This window comes from Microtus pennsylvanicus, chromosome 6 (genome assembly GCF_037038515.1).
Source record: "Microtus pennsylvanicus isolate mMicPen1 chromosome 6, mMicPen1.hap1, whole genome shotgun sequence".
Taxonomy (NCBI): Eukaryota; Metazoa; Chordata; class Mammalia; order Rodentia; family Cricetidae; genus Microtus; species Microtus pennsylvanicus.
In genome coordinates, this window is record NC_134584.1 from 27,759,284 (window position 1) to 27,782,749 (window position 23,466).

A 23,466-nucleotide genomic window follows, 5' to 3' on the forward strand; every position below is an offset into this window, starting at 1 on the left:
TGTGTCCTGCCACCCAGCTAGATTTACCACTGAAATAATTACACGGAAACTGTATTCTTTTAAACCCTGCCTGGCCCATTAGTTTCAGCCTCTTAATAGCTAGCTCTTACATATTGACCTAACCCATTTCTAATAATCTGTGTAGCCCACGAGCTGGCTTACCTGGAATGATCTTAACCTGTGTCTGCCTGGAGTGGGAGAATCATGGCGACTCCTTGACTCAGCTTCTTTCTCCCGGCATTCTTTTCTGTTTACTCCACCTACCTAATTTTATGTCCTATTAAAGGGCCAAGGCAGTCTCTTTATTTAACCAAAGAAATTAACACAAAACAGAAGGCTCTCCCCCATTAACTCCCCCTCTCTCATTAGCCCTAAGAGCAGTCAGGGTTCCCTGCCCTGTGGGGAGTCCAAGGACCACCCACCTCCTTTCAGGTCTAGTAAGATGAACATCCAAACAGCCTAGGCTCCCACAAAGCGAGTACATACAGTAGGATCAAAACCCAGTGCCAATGTTCTTGACTTCTCAGCAGTCCTCATTGTCTGCTATGTTCAGCGAGTCAGGTTTTATCCCATGCTTTTTTGGACCCAGTCCAGCTGGCCTTGGTGAGTTCCTGATAGAACATCCCCATTGTCTCAGTGTGTGGGTGCACCCCTTGCGGTCCTGAGTTCCTTGCTCGTTCTCTCTCTCCTTCTGCTCCTGATTTGGACCTTGGGGTCAATGACAGCATTTACCATGAACATTTTACAAACCCATTCACTAATTTATAAGACTCTGCCTCCTCTGTCATTTCTCTACTTGGATCCTATTGCCATATCTGTTACTCATTAAGCCGGGTTTCAGTTCTAAAATCTCCAATAATGGCAATCATAAGCTAATTTCCCAGGAAAACACCTAAAACTTTTCCTCAAGGCCTCTCACTAGTCACAAATTCATGAAAATGTGCTCATGGCCTAAGTTCAGGACTTTACCTGAAGACAAAACAATTAAGATTGAACCCACAGTTCTGAATGAGCATCATAAAGCAAAATGGAAGCACTACACCATCCTCCCAAGTGCAAGCACAGGACAGCTTCCAGTTCTGCCACTTGTAAATCCACCCAAGATGAAGGAGTGCATTGTCCCACGTGGTCATCCTCACATCCTAGTTGAAAACTTAACAGCTTTAATGAAGTTTCCCAGTGCATCCTCAAGCAGAGGGAATCTGCTTCAGGATTTTCAAAGCATGCAGAGGAATACTGCCTGGAGTTCTGCTTTGCAGCATTGTGTCTTGTGTCCACGTCTTTACCTACATCTGAATGTAAGCATTGCATTCTCATATACTCATGCTGGTTTCACAGTCACACAGATGAAAAGACTAAAAAAAGAGAAATAATGTGAGAAAGGGGGCTGCACTATTCTTCACAGCAAATCTTCAGTCCATCTACTTTCCCGTTCTTTCAAATGTATTAATGTGATGATTGATTTCAATGTCAACTTTGCTATATTAAGGGATACTAGATAGGTGGGAAGATCTTATTTCTGACCATGTGTGAGACTGCAACCAGATAAAAGTAGCCTTTATATCAGTAAAACGTGTACGGATATTGCACCCTCACCCAAAATATCTGAGTACTGTCACATCTGCTCAGTCCTTGAAGTAAAAAAAAAATTATAACAAAGATGCAGATTCTCTCTGTTCCCTCTTTTGTAGCTGAGACACCCTTCTTCTCCTGGCTTCAAACATCAGACATCAGGACTGAGAGATGGTTAGGTGAATGAAGCACTTGTCAACCTAGGTACAGACACTCAATAGTCACCGGGAAAAAAAAGCCAGGCACCTATAATCCCATCAATAGCAAGGCAAAGATAGGTGGACCTGGGGCCTTTCTGTCCTCCCAGTCTGGATAAATTGGGAGGCTCCATGTTCAGAAAAAAAAAAACCCTGTCACAAAAAGTAGGGTAAGATGTAGTAAGGAGAATACCTAATGACACCTAGTGTTAACCTCTGGCTTCAACATGCTTACATGTGTATGTATGCTTAAACTGATATATATACACACTAACACATACGTGCCATACACATAGACCTCCGTCCCTCCCTCCCTACCTCTCTCTCTCTCTCTCTCTCTCTCTCTCTCTCACACACACACACACACACACACACACACACACACACAAACAAACATATAGACACAGAATACATACACATAACCACAAAGACATGAATATGGGAGAGATACTTATAAAAATAAGGGAAATAGATAAGGGGAGAGAGTGCATGGATGTAAGTGTGCCCAGAACACACTGAAAGCATTTCCGTAAGCAGAGACTGTTCCTTCCTTCCCAGCCACCTAGACCCAAATAATCACACAGTAAGTATATTAATTATATCAGTACTTGGCCAATAGCTTAGACATATTCCTAGCTAGCTCTTACATCTTAAATGAACACATTTCTATTATTCTGTGTATTTCCATGAGACTGTGGCTTACCAGGAAATGTTCTGGTGTTTTTCTCCTTCAGAGATACATGGTGTCTCTCTCCTATGGCAGCTCCATGGCATCTGCCTGACTCCTCCTACTTTTTCTATCTCTGTGCAGATTTTCTGCCAAGCTTTACTCTGATAAATCACTGGTCAAAAACCGCTATATTCATTAACCAATAAAAGTAACATATATTCAGGAGAATATTCCACATCACATTCCAGTAACCAATGCAGATAAAATAAATTTTTGACAGAAATGGGTATCTATGTGTGAATGTGTGTGTATATGTGGATGTAAATGTGTGTATAAAACATTTACATATGTTATTTTTTTAATCAGACAAAACAGTAAGTAACCTCTACTCATGAATAAAAAAACTAAACAACTGTGACAACTGCACAATAAAATATGACTAAAAATACAATGAATTACTCATAAACATTATGAATAAATCTTTACATAATTTCTTATGCTTAAAACAACACAATAAAAAATATAATTTATAATCCCATTAATATTAAACCCCAGAAGGTAAAAGGTAAAAGTACTATTATATATTGACACAAATGGCTATTCAAAAGTAAGATGGCCTAAAGCAGAAATAAATGAGTAGCTATAGAGGAGAAATCTTCTGTGATGACAAATCTTCAGTGTGCTCAGTGATATAATATAGAAAGTCATAGATATCCATATGTGTATAATTATTTATTTTAATTACAATGAGTTTATGAATGTTAACACAATAATACTTTCCAAAATGAAATGTGGACCAAAGTAAGTAAAAGGAAGATTTGTTTGGTGCTTTAAATGACTAAGAAAAAACTAGAAACACGACCAGGGAAAATATTATTTACAAGTTGCTTATTAGAAAGTACAAGACACTCAGTAATATATGGATATAGTTTTCATAATTCAGATCATGGAGAAAATATTCAAATCTTCTCAATCATTCTCCATGAGTGAGAGGACAGAACTCAGAATTTAGGAAGGACAAGACATCTGCCTGGAATTTACAGAACGGAACAGCAAGGACAGAGCAATGCATAATTGCACAGAGTACTATGTTAGAGGGCAAAGTCTGCAGTTGGAGATTTCCTAGAAAAGATCAATCCGAACATTCCAATCCCTCGACAGTTCAGCAATGATCTAAAAAACAGTCAGTCAAGTGAGATGATATCCAGAGGGCACACATGGCCCCTCTCTGTCTTTATCCTTGATTCAACTGTTGATTTTCAAAAGAGTTTCAAGTGGGCTGAAGCACTTAACCTTGTGATTCTGACTCCTGTGATTCTTTCTCTTTCTCTCTCTCTCTCTCTCTCTCTCTCTCTCTCTCTCTCTCTCTCTCTCTCTCACACACACACACACACACACACACACACAATATACTCACTCGTATATACACATATGCATCCATTTATTCATGAACCTAGTTTTCTTCCCCAATGTTCTTTTCTGTAAAAAAATATTCAGAAACAGGAGAAGGTGACATGGGCAGTGCAGATTTTGGTTCTTAGAACTCTTACTTCAGTGGGAAGAACCCAAGACCAAAAGCCTAAAAAGCTGGGGTTTGATCTTACCTCTGCAATCCCATCCCAGGTCAATATGAGTTTGACCCAAAGCCTCCATCATCTACTGCCTGTGATAGTAGAGATGTAGAGTAGACAGTAGACAGGAGAGACCAGAGAACACACAGCACCAGGATCTGCTCAGTGAAGACCCTCTTTCCACATCATGGAGGGCATCACACATCATAGCAGAACAAGTATGTCAAACCCAGATCCCTTTCTTTTTTGTAAAATGGCTATGGGATGTCTTTCTGTATGGTGCAAACATGTGTTACTCTCATTGGTTGATAAATAAATCTACTTTGGCCTGTCACTAAGCAGGATATAGGAGAAGAAGGGCAGAATCTAGGGGACAACAACCAGCCACCAAAAAAAGTAGGACATGTTACAAAATAAGGTAATAAAGTACAAACCAAGTAGCAAAATAAAGACAAAAATAAGGGTTAATTTAAATGTAAGAGCTAACTAATAATAAGTCTGAGCCATTGGAAAAACATTAATAATTAATATAAACCTCTGAGTGATTATTTGGGAGTGGCTGCACGAATGGGTCAAACAGAAAATATCCTCCATCTACATTTGGCACTTAAACATGGTGCACTTACTTCCACATAAGACCCAAGAAATCTTGAAAAAGGTTCTGAATGCACAGAACTGGAGCCACATTGGACTTTCTAGTCTCACAGTCTCATGCCAGCAGCAGTACAGAAAACTATGTGTCCACTTAAGCCTGCCTGCTAGATGGAGCCGGCCACCAGTTGCCATGAGCTAAGCTTTGTGAACAGTTTCCCTAGTCTCACACAGGCCTCAATATAGGAGGATAATCAATCATACACTATGTGTAGGATTTAGCATTAACTTATACAACAAAACTCACTGAAAAATACGAAATAAAAAAGAGGACCAAACAGAAAACCTCCTAACTAGGTTCTAACTTGTTCACAGTGTGTATAGGCTTAAGAAAAAAATTAAAAGGATATCAAAAGTTATAAAAAGGAATATATAGCTTAAAAATAATATGATAAAGTCTTTAAAAACAGAAATAAAATTAGAAAAATAGTTTACATAGAAATGGAAAATAGACAGGAAGGTTTGATTCTGCATAGCACTGTATTGATTTTGAATTTTTTAAATGCAGACAATCAAACAGCAGTGGAGAAGCATGCTAAAAAAAAGTCCTATACTAGCTCAGAATTGAATATAATAAAGAGTTATTTATTTAGGGGTGGGCTCACAGATTACAGTCCTCTGCACAAATGGAAAAACAGCAGCTGGAAGAGAGGGGGCGCACGCTTTACATTGGGATTTATAGTATAAGAGGCCATGCACAAGTAGGCTGGCAACTTAAATGCTGCAGGCTGAAGGAGTTTCTACGGCACAATGGGTAAAGAGAGACATGAATCTGAAAGAGAGACTGATAAAATACATGAACCTAAATATTTTTGAAATGCTTTAACTCTAAAACAGAAGTACAAAATGCATTTGTATTGGGAACTTAAAGGATATATTACTTGGGTAAAATGTTTTTCCACAGGAAACAAGAGGCTATGGATTTTTTCCAGGTTAACATGGACCAGATTTGATAAAGGAACTCCTCCTAAACTTTGATATCCTCCTTCAAAGGCTATAATTTATCTTCCCAGGATTTGGCTTTGATCTCAAATTTTCTCAGGGTCCCTATAAGATTAGCAGTGCCCAACAATCAGCAGGAAGTAGTCTAGAAAACTATGCCCAAATTCCCAAACTCTATTTTATAAAAGTTTATTTTCTTTAAAAAGGGCTTGGTTATGAATTGTTATTGGTCATAGTCAATTTCTTTTAACAGAAGAAAGGGGATATGATATAGAAATGATGAAAAAATAGATTATTGCATCTACTGTAATTTTAAAAAAAAATCTAATCTCCAAAAATTTTACATTGGTATGATTTTAGCTTATTGATGCAAATTTAATGTTAATTTTGTTTTACTGTATATGTATTTCTATTCTTCTTTAAGATATTATGTATATGTAGCTCATTAAAAATGTAAAAAATAACTAAAAATACAGATTAATAGCAATCTATAATATTCAAATTTATAGTCATATTAGTTAGTTTTTCTAGGTATACAATGATCTATTTCAATTAGGTAGGTAATCTTCAAACACTTCAAAGACCTACAGAATGTGGCATATAAAATATTTGAAAACTGTGAGTTTTCTCAACAGATACATGTTGGCTTCTTGAGCCTTCATTTGCCAGGCTTCTCGATCCTCTACATTCCCCTAGTCATTGCTAGGCTTCCTTTTTCTCCAGAGAAAGGTGAGTGTGCGATCTGCCCATTCCGCAGGCCCACAATGTAAGATGCTTGTTCCGCAGCCCCATGAGACAGGACAATCAGATGCAATAAGGAATCAAGTGAAGCAAGAACTCAGTTTATTACTGTGAGCATCACCTTTTATATAGGTTGAGTGTCATGATGTGTTATGGGGATATTCCAGCCAATGAGAGGCAGCCAAACCCACCCTCTTGCTGGGGGGTCATATACCTAATTATTGCTGTCTCATCTTCACTTAAACTTAAGCCAGACTTTTCTCTGATCTACAGGCTCCAAAGCCTAAGCCCTGAACTCAAGTCATGCTTTTTTCTATCGTATATGCCTTGAGGTTTGCAAGTGGATCCAGGTAATGAGGAGTTACTAGTCAGTCAATGTACTGTATGAGCATTATGAAAAAGACAGAAATAGTGAGGACAACTGGAGCTCTACCTGCATGAAGAGGGAAAGAGGAGAACCCTGGGAGTTCCCTGTGCTAGGGAAGGGGGAAGCCTTTAGAGAGCCAGAGTCCCCAACATCCTCCCCAGGTCAAACTTAACTTTATGCCTTCTTTTCCTTGCTAGCCACACACAGGGGCTTGAGCAACAAGCCCAGCACTTTCTTCAACAGCCACAAGGTGGCCAGAGTGAGCCCCAGCAGGAACAACAGGACATCCAGCAGGTGCTGCACATGCCATGGCTGCTGAAAGCCATGGGGCTTGAGATGTGCGCCTCCCCCTGTTTGTAGGATGTGGTCAATCCAGCCCACCAGACGCTGGGAAGGTGTGAGGGGGTGGGAGCGCCTGATGGCCCTGGCAGTCATTGCTGCAGACTTGTACCTGAGGGCAGACACAGAGAGAATGTGTTACCATTGTGCTGTGCCAGTTCTTCAGACCTTATAACATAAACACACACAATCACATATTTTCTAGTCTATACCTATCTTCAAAGAAAATTGTTGGCATACACTTAACACTGTCTACTTGAGTCCCCATTATAAGGACAAAAAAAAGCTGAATGTCAAACCTTATACAGAAGGATCAAAATTAACTTTTGATGGGAAATTTTTAAAAATTACTACATCTGTAAGGATTGTAGTTATGACACTGAAGTAGTGTTCATGTTAAATATATTTAAACATATGTGAATGTATATTTGATTACATGATTAGGACATTAAAACATTAGTATTTAGTGAAATCGTTGTGAAGATGGGCAAGTGATATGTGGGTCAACTGTTCTTGTCTCTGTTCCTGTCTACTTTACTTTACATTTGTGAAAACTTCCTTTATAACAGGCCTGCCCTTGGCTCTAGAAGCAGCGTGGAAACAGTCAGTGCTTCCTCGTGATGCCCATTTTCTATGTGCTAGCGTGGGGCAGACAGTAATGACACACGTGACTGAGATATTACAATTTATTAAAGGGTCAAAGAGAAAGTAGTGTATGATGACTGAGCACAGTAACATAAAAATAACAGCCAATCACATGGTCTCCTAGGAGGACAACATTGGAGAGACTGTCTTGGGATGTCTCACAAAGACCCTGAGGAGGGGAGATCACCAATGTAAAGATAAGAGAAGGTCCTTGTCATGGTTTGAGGGCACAGATATCTGAATTTTTGCTCTAGTTTGTGGACTGTTTAGGTAGGATTAAGAATTGTGATTTTTGCTGGAAGAGGTTTGTGGCTAGAGGTCTTTAAAAAGGCCCACATCAGGCCCTGTTCTTTCTGCCTCCAGCCTGCAGATCAAGATGAAAGCTCTCAGCTACAGCCTCTGTGCCATGCCTACTGCCACACTTGCTAACATGAGGGTCATGCACTAACTCCCTGAACTGCAAGCAAAGACCAATTGAATGCTTTATCTTATACATAACTTTGTATGTGGGATACCCCAGTGTATGCTGTGAATACCATTGGTTAATGAATAAAACTACTTTGGTCCTGTTGTCACACAGAAGAGGGTAAGGTGGGATTTCCAAGAAGACAGAGGAGGGAGAGAGTATGCTGAGTCAGAGAGAAGTAACGAAGCCACCACAAAAGACAGATCCTGAATGTAAGCTTACTGGTTGGCCACAAACTCGTGGTGATGCACAGATTAAGAGAGATGGGTTGATTTAAGATGTCAGAGTTAGCTAGCAATATGCATAAGCTAATAGACTAAGCAACAATTTTATTAACATAGTTTTGTGTGATTATTTCAGGACTGGGCAGGCGGGAAACAAACAAGGAGCCTCTGCAAGAATCTTGGTCATAGGTCCTCTTCACAGAAATAGAATAGTAACTAAAACAGTCCTCTTGTGATTCAATTTAAATTCTATATGTATATGATGAGTCGGGAGATCAGCCATCTTAAGAACATACAAATGTTCCCTGCTGCCTCATTTGGAATTCTATTACAGGTACCCAAAATAAAAGAGGTCATAAAGATAATGAATGTAGAAGAAATTATCACACCACAGCAGTTATAAGCGTATTTACAGCACCTCACGTGAAATTAGGATTAATACTAAAGGAAAAAGGGGACTTTCAAGTAACAAACATGTATTTTACCACACCCCAAAGAATTCTAGTTTTATTGCTAATCAAACTACACAACCCCTTAGTGTTAGGCCTGCATTCAATGTAAACAACACCAACCCCAGAGAGCTGCATACCTCTTGTTTTCAATGACTTCTTTCAGTGTAAGTGCAAATGTCTCTGCCTTGAGATTCTCTACCTGAACTGAAACACCAATTCTTTTGGCTTCTATAAGGACCACATTTTCAGGTTGGTCTACAAAGAAGGGAATCCCCACCATGGGGACTCCATGCTGGATGGCCTCCATGATGCTATTCATTCCACCATGGGTAACAAAAAGACGAATTCTAGGATGCGCTGTTGCAAAAGAGAAAGATGGTCCAATATTTCACTATGAAAGCTTCAGATACCAGGTAAAGAAACAGACCAAGAAATATCAGTGTGCTGTACAGAATGGTTTTACTGATTTTTCCTTTGAGATTTGCTTTGTTTTAGTATATAAAATCTAGGCTACCCTAGGCAGAGAGATGAACTTACTTCAATCTAAAACTATCAGGGACCTAGACAAGGAAGAAGAGAAAGAGTGGCAATCCAGGCCTGTTTTTCTGTCCTTCTGTTCATCCTCACCTTCTCCATGGATACGTCTTCTATAATTTTCTAACCTCAACCTTTTCTGGCTATCCACATCTGGTCTCTTATGAAGCTTGTATTCTGTGTGTTTCTCTCCTCTATTTTAATAGAAGTTTACTAAAGAGGATGGTAGAGCAAAAGATTCTTTATTTACAGATCTTGTCTGTTACTCCATATTAAGTAACCAAACATATCTTATGATCATAAAGAAATCATCCCAAACTATACCTCACACAAAATCTACCCATGTTCCAAGGAAAACAAATGTTTTCCCTATTGTGTAGCATGTGATTTTACCGAATATAGATCTATGTGAAAAATTTCCCGGCTTAATTTGAGTGACAAACTTATTTATAAAACTCTGACTGAGCCATTGAGTGTGGAAGTGATGGATCTACTGAATGTCACCAAGAAATAAATGATTTTAGGGGAGGTGGGCTAACAAAATTTCCCTTTGCTCAGGAAATCAGTATTTTCTTATCATATTGTAAGGTTACCCTAGCTGGCTCTCAAACACCTTCCACATCCTCAAAACCCCAACATTAATGTTGTGTCTAAGATTTCAGCCCTTTCCAGACAACCAAGATGTGTCTGCATGCTTACATTCATATGTGTGTCTCCAAAAATGTGAAGCAGTTCACACATCGTTGTGAGAATAGTGACAACTGCCCCAAGGAGCAGCTGTAGTTCACATGGTTTTCAAGATTGTGTTGGAGGGATCAATCTTGAATACTGATATTCAAGGCTACCTATCTGTTTAGGGATTTGGGACCTGTCTGAGTAGGGAAGGATAAGGAAATAGCTGCTATCATCAGTCTAGAGCAAGCCTGATCCCCCCCCCCCAAGAACTCTAGTTGCTTTTGCCTGCCTGCTCGAGACCTATCTTTACATATCAACAGATGTTTCTTCTACATGCCCAAGTGCTCAGACATTAGTTGTCTATTAAGTCCAAAAGAACATAAATGGAAATGAAGTAACAGGTCTAGGGATGCTTACCCAGAAGGTCAACCTGGGGAAGCCAGTCCATGATTTTGACATTTCGGGCCATTCTGACATCTTTGGGCCAATGTTCATCCTTAACTGTCCACAGCACCCCTTGAGGGAGGCGAGCAAAGGCACTGTTCATCTCCTTAATAAGTTCCTTGGTCTGATACGTGGTTGCTACGGAACCTAGTGCCACAAGGACAAAACCTGAGTCTCCAAAAGTAGTGATAAAATCCTCTAGGTCCTAGAAGAAACAAAAAGGAATGAAGGCAAAAGAAGTGATTTGTAAAAGCCAAAGCAGCTATGACATAAAACCAGGTCAGGTGTTGAATAAACCCATGCTTTAGTTGATTACGTTCCACGTGACAAAATACCTTTCTTTCCAAGCCCCTGTACAGCTGTGATCTGAGTACTGCCTGCATTGATCTGCAGCCCCTCTACTCACCGCTGGCCTCTCATGAATTTCTCTTCAAAGCAAATCCATGGACAAGATTTTATTTGAGTAAACTATTTCGACTGCTTAAAGTTTAGACTCAGCATAAACCTATTGTTCAGAGCATTTTCTTTGTTTAGTAACTTGAGGCCCCTCACAACTCCTTTGGACATCATTTGTATTCTTTTATAATCATGCTAGAAATATAGCATACAAAATTTCTTCACTCTCTGTGTTGCATAATGTCTTCTACTCTGACATTGTGTTCTAGCTTTGATTACAGAGTAATGATAGCTTCTTAGAATGGGTTGAGAAGTCGCCTGTCCTGTGAAACTGCCACAAACATTTATAGAGGAACTGGCATTAATTCTTAAGTGTTTCACTTAATTCACCAGTTAATCCATGTTATATCAAGCTTTTTAATGAAAGATCTTTGTATTATTTTACTCTAATTTAATCCCATCAGTTTCAGATTTTCTGTTTTGAGTCAGTTATGTTAACAAATATGCATAGGAATTTGTCAATTCATGGATGATAACTAAATTGATGATATATCATGTTTGTATAATTTCTTCATAATCTTTATTGTTTTATGTAATAGCAGACAATTTTCCACTTTAGAACATAATTATTCTATTCTTCTCTATTGTTTATTTTCTCAATGACTCCAATGATTTGTCACCAAACTGTTCTTTTGACTTTATTGATTCTAATTTTTCTTTTTATTGTTTCAATCATCTACACTATGATTCTTTTAAGCCTCTCCTTCCCACTAGTACCCTGTTTAGGCCTCTCTTCGTTACTGTGCCTTATATAGAATTGTTAGGTTATCAATTACAAGTACATTGTGTGTATTAATGAAGATAAGAACAGCTACAAATTATATCTTAAGTCTTGTTTTTATTATTCTCCATTATTATATCATTTTGTCTCATTTTCCTTGATATATAATATTTGTAAATGTTCCTTTTGACTTTTCCTTTACTTTTACTAGTTGTATTATACTGCATTGTCTATTTTTATATACTGTTAATTTCTATCTCATCCCACTGTGATATTTGCATTAATTCAAAATTTTGAAAGTTACTAGGGTTGCTTTTGTGTGTATCATCTAAGGCATGAACCAAGGAGTTTGTACCATGCTTAAGGAAAACAGACTCTGATCTTGTTGGAAAGACCACTTGGGTCTTGTGAGTTGGTTCATCAGCTAAGAGAACTGGCTGTCCCTCCAGAGGACCAGAGTTCAGTTCCCACGCTTAGGTCACAACCAGCTGCAACTCTATCTCCAGGACATCCATTGCTCTCTTTTGCCCTTTTCTGGGGCCAGACATGCCATGCACATGGTGCATAAAATTGTATGCATGCAAACACTCAGGCACATAAAATGACCTAAAAAATAAATTCTAAAAATTATCTATGTATTCCTAATTGTTCTACTTAACCTATGGTGTTTGTAGTTCCCCAGAGGAGCAACGCTCAGGGGCCTTCTGGGGAATAACAGTGTTATTCAAGGTGATAATTTATATGGATATTCCTCTCATTCTAAAACTGTAAACTTGCAGTTATCAGTCATTATCTATTTCTTCTTTAAATTTCTAAATTTGTTCTTATTTTTATGTCATATTTGTGCATATATGATATATTTCATTGTAAAAACTATTTCACAAATTTGAAATAATATTTGTATAGTGTTTAAGTTTGACAAAAATTTCAGATAGCTATATATAGGTTTTAGTCCTCTGTGAATGTTTTGATATAAAGTCTTCTTTTCCTTGTACTGAAAACCACCATAGTTTATTTTGCTTCCCCATGATTCTTTAGGAAACATGTGGTTGAACATCCCTCAGAGTAGATTCCAGACTGTTTTGTCGGGTATTACTTCAAAATATTTCTTCCCACTCTTCTCCTTATCAATCCCTTCATCTCTCTGTGCCAATATCTGAGTCATCTGTCTAGAAGGTGAGGTCTCTGTCAGTCACATCTACATACCACCTTGGGTTTTTTGGAGATTTTCCAAACCCCATATAAGAAATCTTTTCCTTCTAAAAATAATATAAATATATACCTTACTAATTATTCCCCAAACACTTCTTCTTACCCACTGCAAGGAAAGGTAGGCACTCTGGTACCCATAGGAACCAGAAAAAAATATTTATACCCTCTCTGCTTTGAGCTGAAAGTAGGAAAAGCATTATTTTCATCACCTCAGCATTTTGGCCCCCACTGTATAAAATGAAAGGAGGTCGTTCCTCCCAGCATAAGATAGGTAACCCCACAGTGACAGGTAACAAACAATCAAACATCCTTAGCTCTCTGTACTTTTAAATTTTCAGCTGTAGTGACCCTAAGTCTATACTGAACATGCAAATTACATGCAGCATTGATAGGTTGCAGTAGCTATATGGAGTACAAAGAATCCAATAGGCTAAGAAGACTAAATAACACAATCAGTACTTCTTGTCTCTATTGCTAAGTTCTGTCTAGGAACATGCCTTGTAAAAGTGTTATCTGTTTCATTAAGAGGAGCCTGCCTCCTTAGCGAATACTATATGTATGAATATTCACTATACTTATTACATATATAGCTCAAAATTCAATGGGAAATACCAATACTAACTAAAGGACTTATTGCACCAAAGCCAGAAATACATAGGCACAAAAAAAAAAAAACTCAAACATTCTACCATATAGCCAAGTCTTCAACCTTAGCTTGGGATGTTCTAACACCATTCTTTCACAACTCTAAAATGGACTCTCAGAATACCTACCTTGCTTTAGAGCACTTCCTTCCAGGACATGCCTGCCAAGTGACAATTTCCACCTATGGCGATTAGCAAGAAAATGTCCCCCATGGCAGTGGCACTATTAGGAGTTACAGCCCTGTTGGACTAAGTGTTGCCTTCTTGGAGGAAGTTTATCACTGTAGAGTGAACTTTGAAATCTCCTAAGCTAAAGCTATACCCATTGTCCCAGTTGACATTTTGTTGCCTGTTGATCAAGATGTAGGACTCTCGGCTCCTTCCTCAGCATCTGCCTGCATGTCACCATGTTTCCTGCCGTGATGATAATAGACTAAACTAAAATTGTAAGAGACCCAAATTAAATATTTTCCTTTAGGTAGTCACTTTGGTCATGGTGTCTCCTCACAGCAACAGAAACCCTAACTAAGACACCACTTAAGCACTGTCAGCCTTTGAATTAAAGATAAACTGAGGACAGAGGTTTCACTCACTTGAGGTATTGGTCTGGCAGGTTTGTCCAATAAGCCTCCCACATAGACTGTGTTGGGAAGCAGGGGACGAGCAAACTCAAAGGAAAAATCAGAGTTGACAAACCACAGCTCTGCTTTCAGTAGAAGATCAGACAAAACTGGATGAGAGCCTTCTGCAAAATGTTCCTGGATGGTTGCATCATATTGAGAAAATATTTGTCTTTGCTTCAAGGAGAAATCAAAGAACATCAGGAAGTTCTTCACTCGGCCCCAGAAGTCCATTTGGTCAGTTAGTCTTGAACCATACACTGGAACATAAGACAAGGGGCTAGGGAGTCCAAAGTCCATAGAGCTAAATTGCGTGGGAAGAAAAGCCACAAATTGTTTTTCAAGTTTCTCAGCAATTAAGAAAACACAAGGTTCTGCTGCATCCAAAAATACCAGGTCAAAGTTCTTATTCCTTAAGGAGTCCATGATGTCTTTTCTGCTTAATAAGTGACTGCATAAGTCCGCAAAGTATTTATATATCTTTACAAGTGTGTGATGATTGAACCTGCAAAAAAATTACAGCAAATATTTGGGGAAGATATTTCTTACTATTTGAAATAATGTTAAATTCAATAAAAGTATTCCACAACTAGGCAAACATAAGCCCATTATCTGATCTAGTGATTTTTTTTTCTATTTTGTGTGATACATAAATTTAACTCTGTGTGGGGTTGTGTGCATTTATGGATATTTCCTTTTTAGGTGATGAAATTAGAAAAGAGGTCATGAAAGCACTTAAAATTAAAGACATTAGAAGTGGTTAGGAGACATAGAAAGATGTGTTGGTGGTTGGGGCAAATTAGAGCAAAGGATAGTGAAAGTTATGAATTCTTTAAAATCCATGATAAAACCTAATTTTTCACATGCTCAAATTTCTAATGGTAAACATAAGTGTGATTGGAAGATTATTATCACAATTCTGAGTCAAATTTCCACTGAAGATTGTGCTAAATTTTATTGATGAATCTTTTACATCAATGCTTACCAGAAAAGCGAGCTGGTAAGATGCACAAGTGTGTGATGTCATTCTATGTAGTGATAGTTTGTTTGTGTTTTAAAATTGAAGATTTCCTGAAGATCAGAGTGCAGAACTAAGCCACTAGAGGCCAGGCAGTGGTGGCAAACACCTTTAATCCTGGTATTTGGGAGTTACACATCTTTAATCTCAGCACTAGGAAGGTGGAGACAGGAGTGATATGACTGGGAAGAGAGGAATATAAGGCAGGAGGACACAGACTGGAAGCAGTCTGAGGCATGGTGGAGACAGATGGAGTCTGAAGATACAATCTGACAACAGGATTTCCCCTTCAATCTGAACATTAGTAGTGGTAAAAGAATTCTAGTGTCTGGCTGCCCTGTTTTATGAACCCTCAGGATTTTCCCCCTAATATCTGACTCAGGGTTTTATTTATTAGAACCAATTAGAATTTGTGCTCCAATCATACATCAAAAGATCCACAAGATGAGAGCCCACTGGCACACTCCTATCTTTGCTCATTCTCCACTCAACTTCAAGTCACAACAACTGTGGTTTGCCTTCAAGTGTTCCTCTGTCAGAGAGATGTTGTTCAGTTGTGGCTGTAGGGAGGTAGTATCTTTAAGAGAACAACTTAGTATGAGATTATTAGAGGCCCTTTTCCTTTAGATGTTTGAAATGATCTGCAGTGGACTTTGAGTTAACTCCTGTGGGAGATGCAAACCTGTTCTTTCCCTTCTCTTGACTCTTCCAATCACACATACTTTAGTCATTTTGACACCATCTATCATGGTATCTTCAATCAAGCTGACTGCTGTTAGCCCCATAATCTTGAACTTCCACAATTGTGATTAAATATGCTTCTTTTCATTATATATTCACCCAAATTCTGTTAATCTGTTATAATAATAGAAATAGATTTATGCAAATCATAATCCTCTACATTTATCATCTACATTCCATTTTAAAATATATATTTAGGTAATAATTTCTAAATAGCTATAGTATGTGCAGGTTTGGTTTCTTGACAACAAAATGGTGATCTCTGTGAGGAAAATCAATTGCAAAAGTTCTCAAGAAGATGCTGGTCTCAGCAACTTGACTGTATTCTACCTGTAATTTGAGCTACTCCTCAAAAGTACAAACTTAGAAGGCGACACAATATACATGTTTTAAATGTGTATAAATATCTGTCCTCATAGACTAAGGTGCAATTTGACTTCTTTCAAACATATGACAAATGATATATGGTCTTAAAGTTACTGTGAGTGAGAAAGTTTTCCAAAAAGAATCTTGATGCTGTTAGCACAACCGTGACTGTTAAGTAGAATTTTCAACGACAGAGATGGGAGTGAGACCAATGGACTTAACTAAGGGACACATGTGAACTTGTCATCCATGTAGAAGACAAAGGAGGTTCTGAGCATCACAGTCAAGGGTTAAAAGCCTGAGGTTCATGTATATCACCTCGACATTAAGAAAATTATGAGGTTACCTGTGGCGATTAGCTGTTATGCCAATAATAACCAGCCTACAATCCATAGAACTGCAGAGTTTAGGTGTATAGTAAGGGAAATGTAGGAACAAGGAGATATTATTAAGAAAGGAAAATGTAGGGAGTTGTGGGTGGAAGTGAGAGTCTGGAATGAGAGGATGAAGTATGGAGTAGAGAAAGTGATGAGAGAGGGAATGCAGGCAGACACATTTAAAATTAATAGCAATTGAGGGGTAGTATAAAAACTTAAAACAATAGACATTTCATAAAATATATACATATATGAAGGTGTTCTAAGTAAAACTGACAAATAATGGAGGAGACAGGGCCCTAATTATCCATCTCCTGGCAGCAAATGAGCTTCCAGTACCATAATTGTGTCAAATATAATTGAATTGTTGGCCAAATGGAATACCCCAAACAACCCAGGTAGCCCTATCACAGTCTAAAGAAGATTCTTACTCATTAACCAATGAAAGCAACAGATATACAGAAGGACTTCCCACCCCATTTCCCCCTTTCTGTCTAAATTAAAAGGAAGATTTTAACATTAACATAGTAAAATTACATATAACAAAAAAGGTATCAAGCAAGAATTACAGTTACAATATTTATATCTACTTTATATTTTATCATAACTAAGGAAAACTATTACTATCTATTTTTAAAGTCCATCAAAGACTCCAGAAGGACATAATATTACCTAAGTAAACAGGAAGTGCATTGTAAGCAACTTCCAAATTCTAGAATTGACAGAGACATCTCATGGCCTGGACAGTCACTGAACATTCTTCTGTAATATTGGGGCTTCCATTCTTCATCCTACAAGCCCATAATATCTCGCAGACATTTCCATGATCAAGAAATTTCAAAGACAGTTCTGCCTATATTAGCAATTTGTCAGTCACCTTTTTCTGTGTCCTGCTGCATGTCTGGCAGATACTTTCATGAAGTAGGAACCCTGAAGGAGTGTCTCAGCTTTGGGCAAGGTCAGCAGTCATTTTTCAGTGGGTCCTGCATGTCTAGCTCATACAGTATAACATCAAGTAGTTCAGGCAAGAGCAGTTTCTTTCCCAAATGACTAAACAACTACATAAGGAGCCTTTTTGATGCCCATCAACCTCTTGGAGTAGATTGGTGCTGCCAGGAGCAGATGTGTTTCACTGTCAAGAAAAGTCCTAAGTTTTCAAGACATCTTGAATATCATATTCTGTAGGTCTTTGAAAGTTCTGAAGAATATCTATCCATCTGAAATATATCTTTGTATATCTAGAAAACATAACTAACATGGCTACAAGATTGACTATTAGAAATGACTATCTATTAACCTGTATTTTTATTATAGAACACATTTTTCAATGAGCTGCACAAACCCAATACTTTAATCAAGAGAAGAAATATACATATAACAAAATTGACTTTAAATTTTCATCAATAAACCAAGATTCATACCAAGGCAAAGTATCCATCTCTATATCAGATCCCACATTAAATGTAAACAAACACTTATAAACAATATTTGGGAATTTGGACCTAGTTCTCTCCAAACTGCTTCCTGATTTTTGTTGGGCAAACTAATTTTGGGGAGTGTTCATGGCGACTTTTGATGGTCTTGGTCCATCAAACCACATTAGTCTGGAAGGAAACACCACAGTTGTGCCTGTTGGCGCTACCCAGTCCAAATGGTGGAGACATGTTGGTAACCTCTGTGAGCCATGCTCCCAGTCCCATTTTTAGACACACAGTAGGTCTATGTTGCCATTAAGCAAGTTGTAACACTCTATTTACAAACCACATTTAAATGTTGTGTAGCCAGAAATCCCTAAAGAGTCAGAGCCATTTGTGCAGGTGAACGAGGAAGCCACTGTTTATTAAAGAAGCCATGCAGCTTTTACTGCACCTCCCTTGCAAGCAGAGCCTATCTGGAAAAAAAAATGCTGTTACCAGGAAATTGTGCTTGCCTCCTGTTTTTGTGCATCTAGAAGCCTTTTTTTTAAAAAAGCTTTCTTATACTTTATGTGAAAATTCTTGCCCAATACTGCTGTGCCAATTTGTTGCCAGAGGCTGCTTATTTGTTACATGACTGCCTTGATTCAAAATAACCATACAGAAATATGTATTAATTGTAATACTGTTTGGTCAATATCTTAATCGTATTTCTGGCTAACTCTTATATCTTAAATTAACCTATTTCTACTAATCTGGGTATCAGCACAAGGTCATGGCCTACTGACACAGTTTCAGCAGCTGTCAGTCATCTACCAGGCATCACTCAAAAACAATCCATCCCGACACTGAATAAACCATCCAGTCGTTGCTTCCCTTAAACTCACTCAAAGCATCATACGACTATGATATACTCATGCATAGGACTTAATCAACAATACTTTGGTTCCAAGAAATAAAGCAAATTACCTTTCATTAAATAATTCTTCCACGAGGAGATATAATCTATTATGAAATTCTTTTTCCTGCTCTTCAGGTGGACGCCAAGTTATAACCTCATATGATATTTTCTCCTTTTCAAAATCTGAGAAAACATCAATTGAATGATATTTAAATATATCACAATATACCACACATTATTACAGTGATAAAATAATTAACACAGCTTCACATTTTTGAGGAAATTTAGTTTTGATTTTCAGTGGTTTGTTCTTCTTTGAATCTATTCAATTCTGTAATATAATAACATTTATTGAGACTTTACAATAATTCAAGAATTTTTTGTTGTTTTTGTTATTTTTTCTTTCTGTTTTTGTTTCTTTGTTTGTTTGTTTGTTTTTTGTTTTTCAAGACAGGGTTTCTCTGTGGCTTTGGAGCCTGTCCTGGAACTAGCTCTGTAGACCAGACTGGTCTCGAACTCACAGAGATCCGCCTGCCTCTGCCTCCCAAGTGCTGGGATTAAAGGCGTGCGCCACTATCGCCCGGCTTTCTTTCTGTTTTTATAGACAGGGTTCTGTATCTTTGGAGCCTGTCTTGTAACTCACTCTGTAGACAAGGCTGACCTCAAACTCACAGAGATCTGCATGTCTCTACTTCCTGAGTGCTGGGGTTAAAGGTGTACAGCACCAGCACCCAGGTCAAAAAAAAAAGAAAAGAAAAGAACTGTATACAGTCTTCTGTAATGAAAATTTCCCTGCAACAGATTTCACTTAAAGAAACAGCTGCTATTTTTCACTTTACTGGTGACAAAGCATGAGGGAAAATAGTCTGAAATGATTTACTGACTTTATCATCACAGTGAGTTAGGGTTTGCAGTAAACTACAAGTCAGTTTAATTGTAGAGTCCCTGGTTTTCACAAAAAAAATAAAATAAAATAAAATTTGCAATGTGTTGATTTATTTGTCTGTTTTTTGTTGCTTTTTATTTCTTGTTTGGTGCTTGTTTGTTAGTGGCAGAGTCATATTTAGTGACCGCAATTGGCTTTCAACCCAAAATCTTGCTTCTTTAGGCTTACTAGCACTTAGATTATAAATATGTGCCAGTACAAAGATGCAGCACGAATTCTAATTGATCTTAATAATAAAAAGCCAGAGGGAGATATTAGGAGCTGAAAGCTGAAGGATCAGAAAAGCAGAGCGGCAGTCACTGGAGCTCTTACCACTATCAACGCTCAGACTAAAGGGTGATCCTGTCCCTACGAATCCTCTGACTGCATCTCAGTCTGCATCTGCCTCTAGGAATCCTCACACTGTCTGAACTCCTCTTTTCTCCTGCCTTATATTCCTCTCTCTGCTCAACCATATCAGTCCTGCATCCACCTCCCTAGAGCTGGGAATAAAGATATGTGAACTCTCTTTCTCTTTTAGACAAATTCAAGCTCACATAGCCCAAAGTGGACTTGAACTCATAAAGATCCATCTGCCTCTGTCTCCCAAGTGCTGGATTAAAGGTGTGTGCCACCATTGCCTGGGCTCTATGGCTAACTAGTGGCTTAGCTCTGCACTTGATCTTCAGGCGAGCGCTATTTGTTTTAGCGTAAACAAAATATCACCACACAAAGAGATTTTGCAGTTTGATTAGATTTAAAGGTTCTGCCTCTAGTCAAAAAAAGAAAAAAAAATGAAAGGTAGGAAGGAAGGATGGATGGAAAACAGGAAGGAAGAGAGGGAGGGAGAGAGGGAGGGAGGGAGGGAGGGAGGGAGGGAGGAAGGAAGAGACGGAGGGAGAGAGGGAGGGAGGGAGGAAGGAAGGAAGGAAGGAAGGAAGGAAGGAAGGAAGGAAGGAAGGAAGGAAGGAATGTTCTTGCATCATGTGACACAGACCAACCCTACATTAGATATCAGACAAGGTTATGATTATAGATTGCAGGACAAACTATGACTGACTCTCCTCGGTAGAAGAGAGTATGTGTGCAGGGCAGTGGTGCACACAGTAAAGTGTTGGGATGGATGCACAGTACAAAATAGATATATCCAGGTGAATAGATCTGACTGAATGCTTATGACCACACAACACTGATAGCAGTCACAGAGGATCTTGGAAAATGCCCTTTCTGTCCTTACTGATTCCGTTTCTACAGCTAACAAATGCTATAAAAGGTGTTGCATGAAGAAGCAGCCACAGCATCACTGAAACACAATCAATGGTTCACTTCAAACTTGATTTTAGACTTGGACCTTTCAAAATTGCCATTCTCTTTGATGATACTGGTTAGGTCTCTCTGGAAGAAGTATTTAATATGAGAAGCTTAGAAAGACAAACATCATCACCAAGGGAAGTCAAGCAACAATCAAAAGAAGAAATTGAGTGTGGATCAAGTGTTGTACAAGAACATACACAAAGATTTTTAGAAAAAACTGCAAAGGACTCATATTACATTTTGTGTATCTAAATTAGCATTAATATCAGGGGAATTTAACTGGTGGAAAATGTTATCACATGCATTAAACCACATTAGAGTAAAAGTTTTCAATATCAGAATATGTCACTACATTTCATTTGCACCATCTCTGCCTTTCAATGTGACCAAATATAAAACAGGAGGAAAAAAATTAGTGACTGATCTACAATGAAACTAAGTATTCGTAGTCCTACATCTAAACTACTTTCCTGCCACATCCCGTGATGGGCTTGGCTGTGCATTTAGCAAATTCTAAAGTTCTTAGAACTTAGTCAGTTGACAAAAAAGTAGTGCTATGGATCCTAACAGGGGATATTTAACAATGGTGCCCAAAATTGAAGGATGCTGGGCCTTCATTGAATACAATCTATTAGAAAAGATGTTTAAAGCAGAGATGGTTAGCTTACCCACCCTATCTCTATTTTAAAACACAGTTTGAACTATTGTTAAATCTATAAAGAAAAGATACCTGGTGGACTGTTACTGCATCATAATAATAAGGGCGTGGTATAGTCCATGCTATAAGAGCACATTTGTTGTTCATTCTGCCTAATGAATATGCATGTACTTTTTAAAAGATTGTCAATACATACACACTTTACCACTGTATGTGTAGTGGAGCCTGGTAGGATGTAGACGATGAATGAGGTGGAGTAGTCTCGTGCAATAGCCAATTCAGACATCAGACAATTTATACTCTGAGGGTTAAAAAGAGTCACCTGAGGAAAGTGGACATGGACAAAGTGCACATGGCAAAGCATGTTTTATCATAGAGGTTTATAAACAGATGCCAAGTGGCTGGAGCTACAGCTCAGCAGTCATGTGCCATATTCATAAGCACTCGGAATTCTTATGCAATCATGTCCTGACACCAGTGTTTCTGTTGTTGCTGTTGTTTTTCCAATTTTATCTTAAACCAAGATGTCATCCAAACTGGTGGTGAAGAAGGAATACAAAACTCGGTTGCTTGGGGCTTGAGAACCTTTCCCCTACTTCTATTATGTGTACAAAAAGTAGGGATAATGAAGGAAAACAAACCATCTAAGAGAAGATTCACATAATCAAAGGTACAAGACTAAATTTCAAATAGATGTGGTTACCTTTGTTCTTGTTCTCTATAAAATAAAAAACGCACTAAGGATATGAGGATAAAAAATCAGAAAAGGTGTATTTTGCTCTAACTCTGCAAATACCATCTCTCTGAATAAAAGCACACTGTAGAGATACCATGAACATGTATCAGACAGGATAGGCACATATGATTCTTTTCAACCAATGGCAGCCCTGCTCTGAGACTATTAAATCATCTTATTGGTAGGAGAATCTAAAGGCTGCAGAGAGACTGAAAAGTCAGAAAGCTCAAAAGCAGAAAAACTCCCAAGTGGCCACCAAGGAATTTTACATGAAAACTATTCCTTTCCAGGATCCAACATTCTCTGTTACCTTCACACAGGGAGGTATTCTGTGCTGTCTTTTTGGGTCCCCTGGTTAAGGGTTATATTATCTGGCTTCTGGTTTACAAGTGCTTTTCTGTTCTGTTGTTGTTGATTTTCTTTTCAGAATGACGCCTGTAGGGCCTCTGTTTTAAGATACCATTCTGTTCTGTTCTATCCAGATTGTTTCAGAGCTCACAATATTGTGACAGGTGACACAGCCTCCAATTTTTATAGTACCTTGAGGTGTGACCTAACAAATTGGTTCAGCCATATCTATGATTACATGAAAAACAAAATTAAGCCGTGTTCTTGTCAAAAAGTTTGGCCTCTTTTCCACTGAGTATCTTTCAAAGGATCTAGAAAATAAGAAAATTTTGTTCTTGTGTTAATGCACTTCCCTTCCATGCTTTCCCCCATTTTAAAGAAATGGATACAACAGAATAATGGGTGACTTTTGAAGACATTGTGCAGATTCAGATAGGTGGAACGGGACTGAAAATCTAGGGCAATGTACTCCAGGTTAATATATACATATTCCTGTCCATATCTGCAGATGGCAATATTTCCTG

The 23,466-nt window shown here is 38.2% G+C and overlaps 1 protein-coding gene across 2 annotated transcripts in view; it reads right to left on the reverse strand.

The window, feature by feature from the left end:
* LOC142851824 (UDP-glucuronosyltransferase 3A2-like) overlaps positions 1 to 23,466 on the reverse strand; it is a 94,387-nt gene that overhangs the window by 68,047 nt on the left and 2,874 nt on the right. Inside the window, exons 3-7 of one of the 2 annotated variants that reach the window (XR_012910874.1) lie at positions 19,030 to 19,144; positions 14,117 to 14,648; positions 10,464 to 10,695; positions 8,975 to 9,194; positions 6,641 to 7,162 (exon numbers count right to left, since the gene is read on the reverse strand). Coding sequence is in view for 1 of the 2 variants with exons in the window: in XM_075975905.1 (XP_075832020.1) it covers positions 6,886 to 7,162; positions 8,975 to 9,194; positions 10,464 to 10,695; positions 14,117 to 14,648; positions 19,030 to 19,144 (1,376 nt within the window). In the remaining variant the exon portion in view is untranslated. Of the gene's footprint in view, positions 1 to 6,424; positions 7,163 to 8,974; positions 9,195 to 10,463; positions 10,696 to 14,116; positions 14,649 to 19,029; positions 19,145 to 23,466 lie in introns of those variants that run through there. The other variant, XM_075975905.1, reaches the window with a different exon arrangement.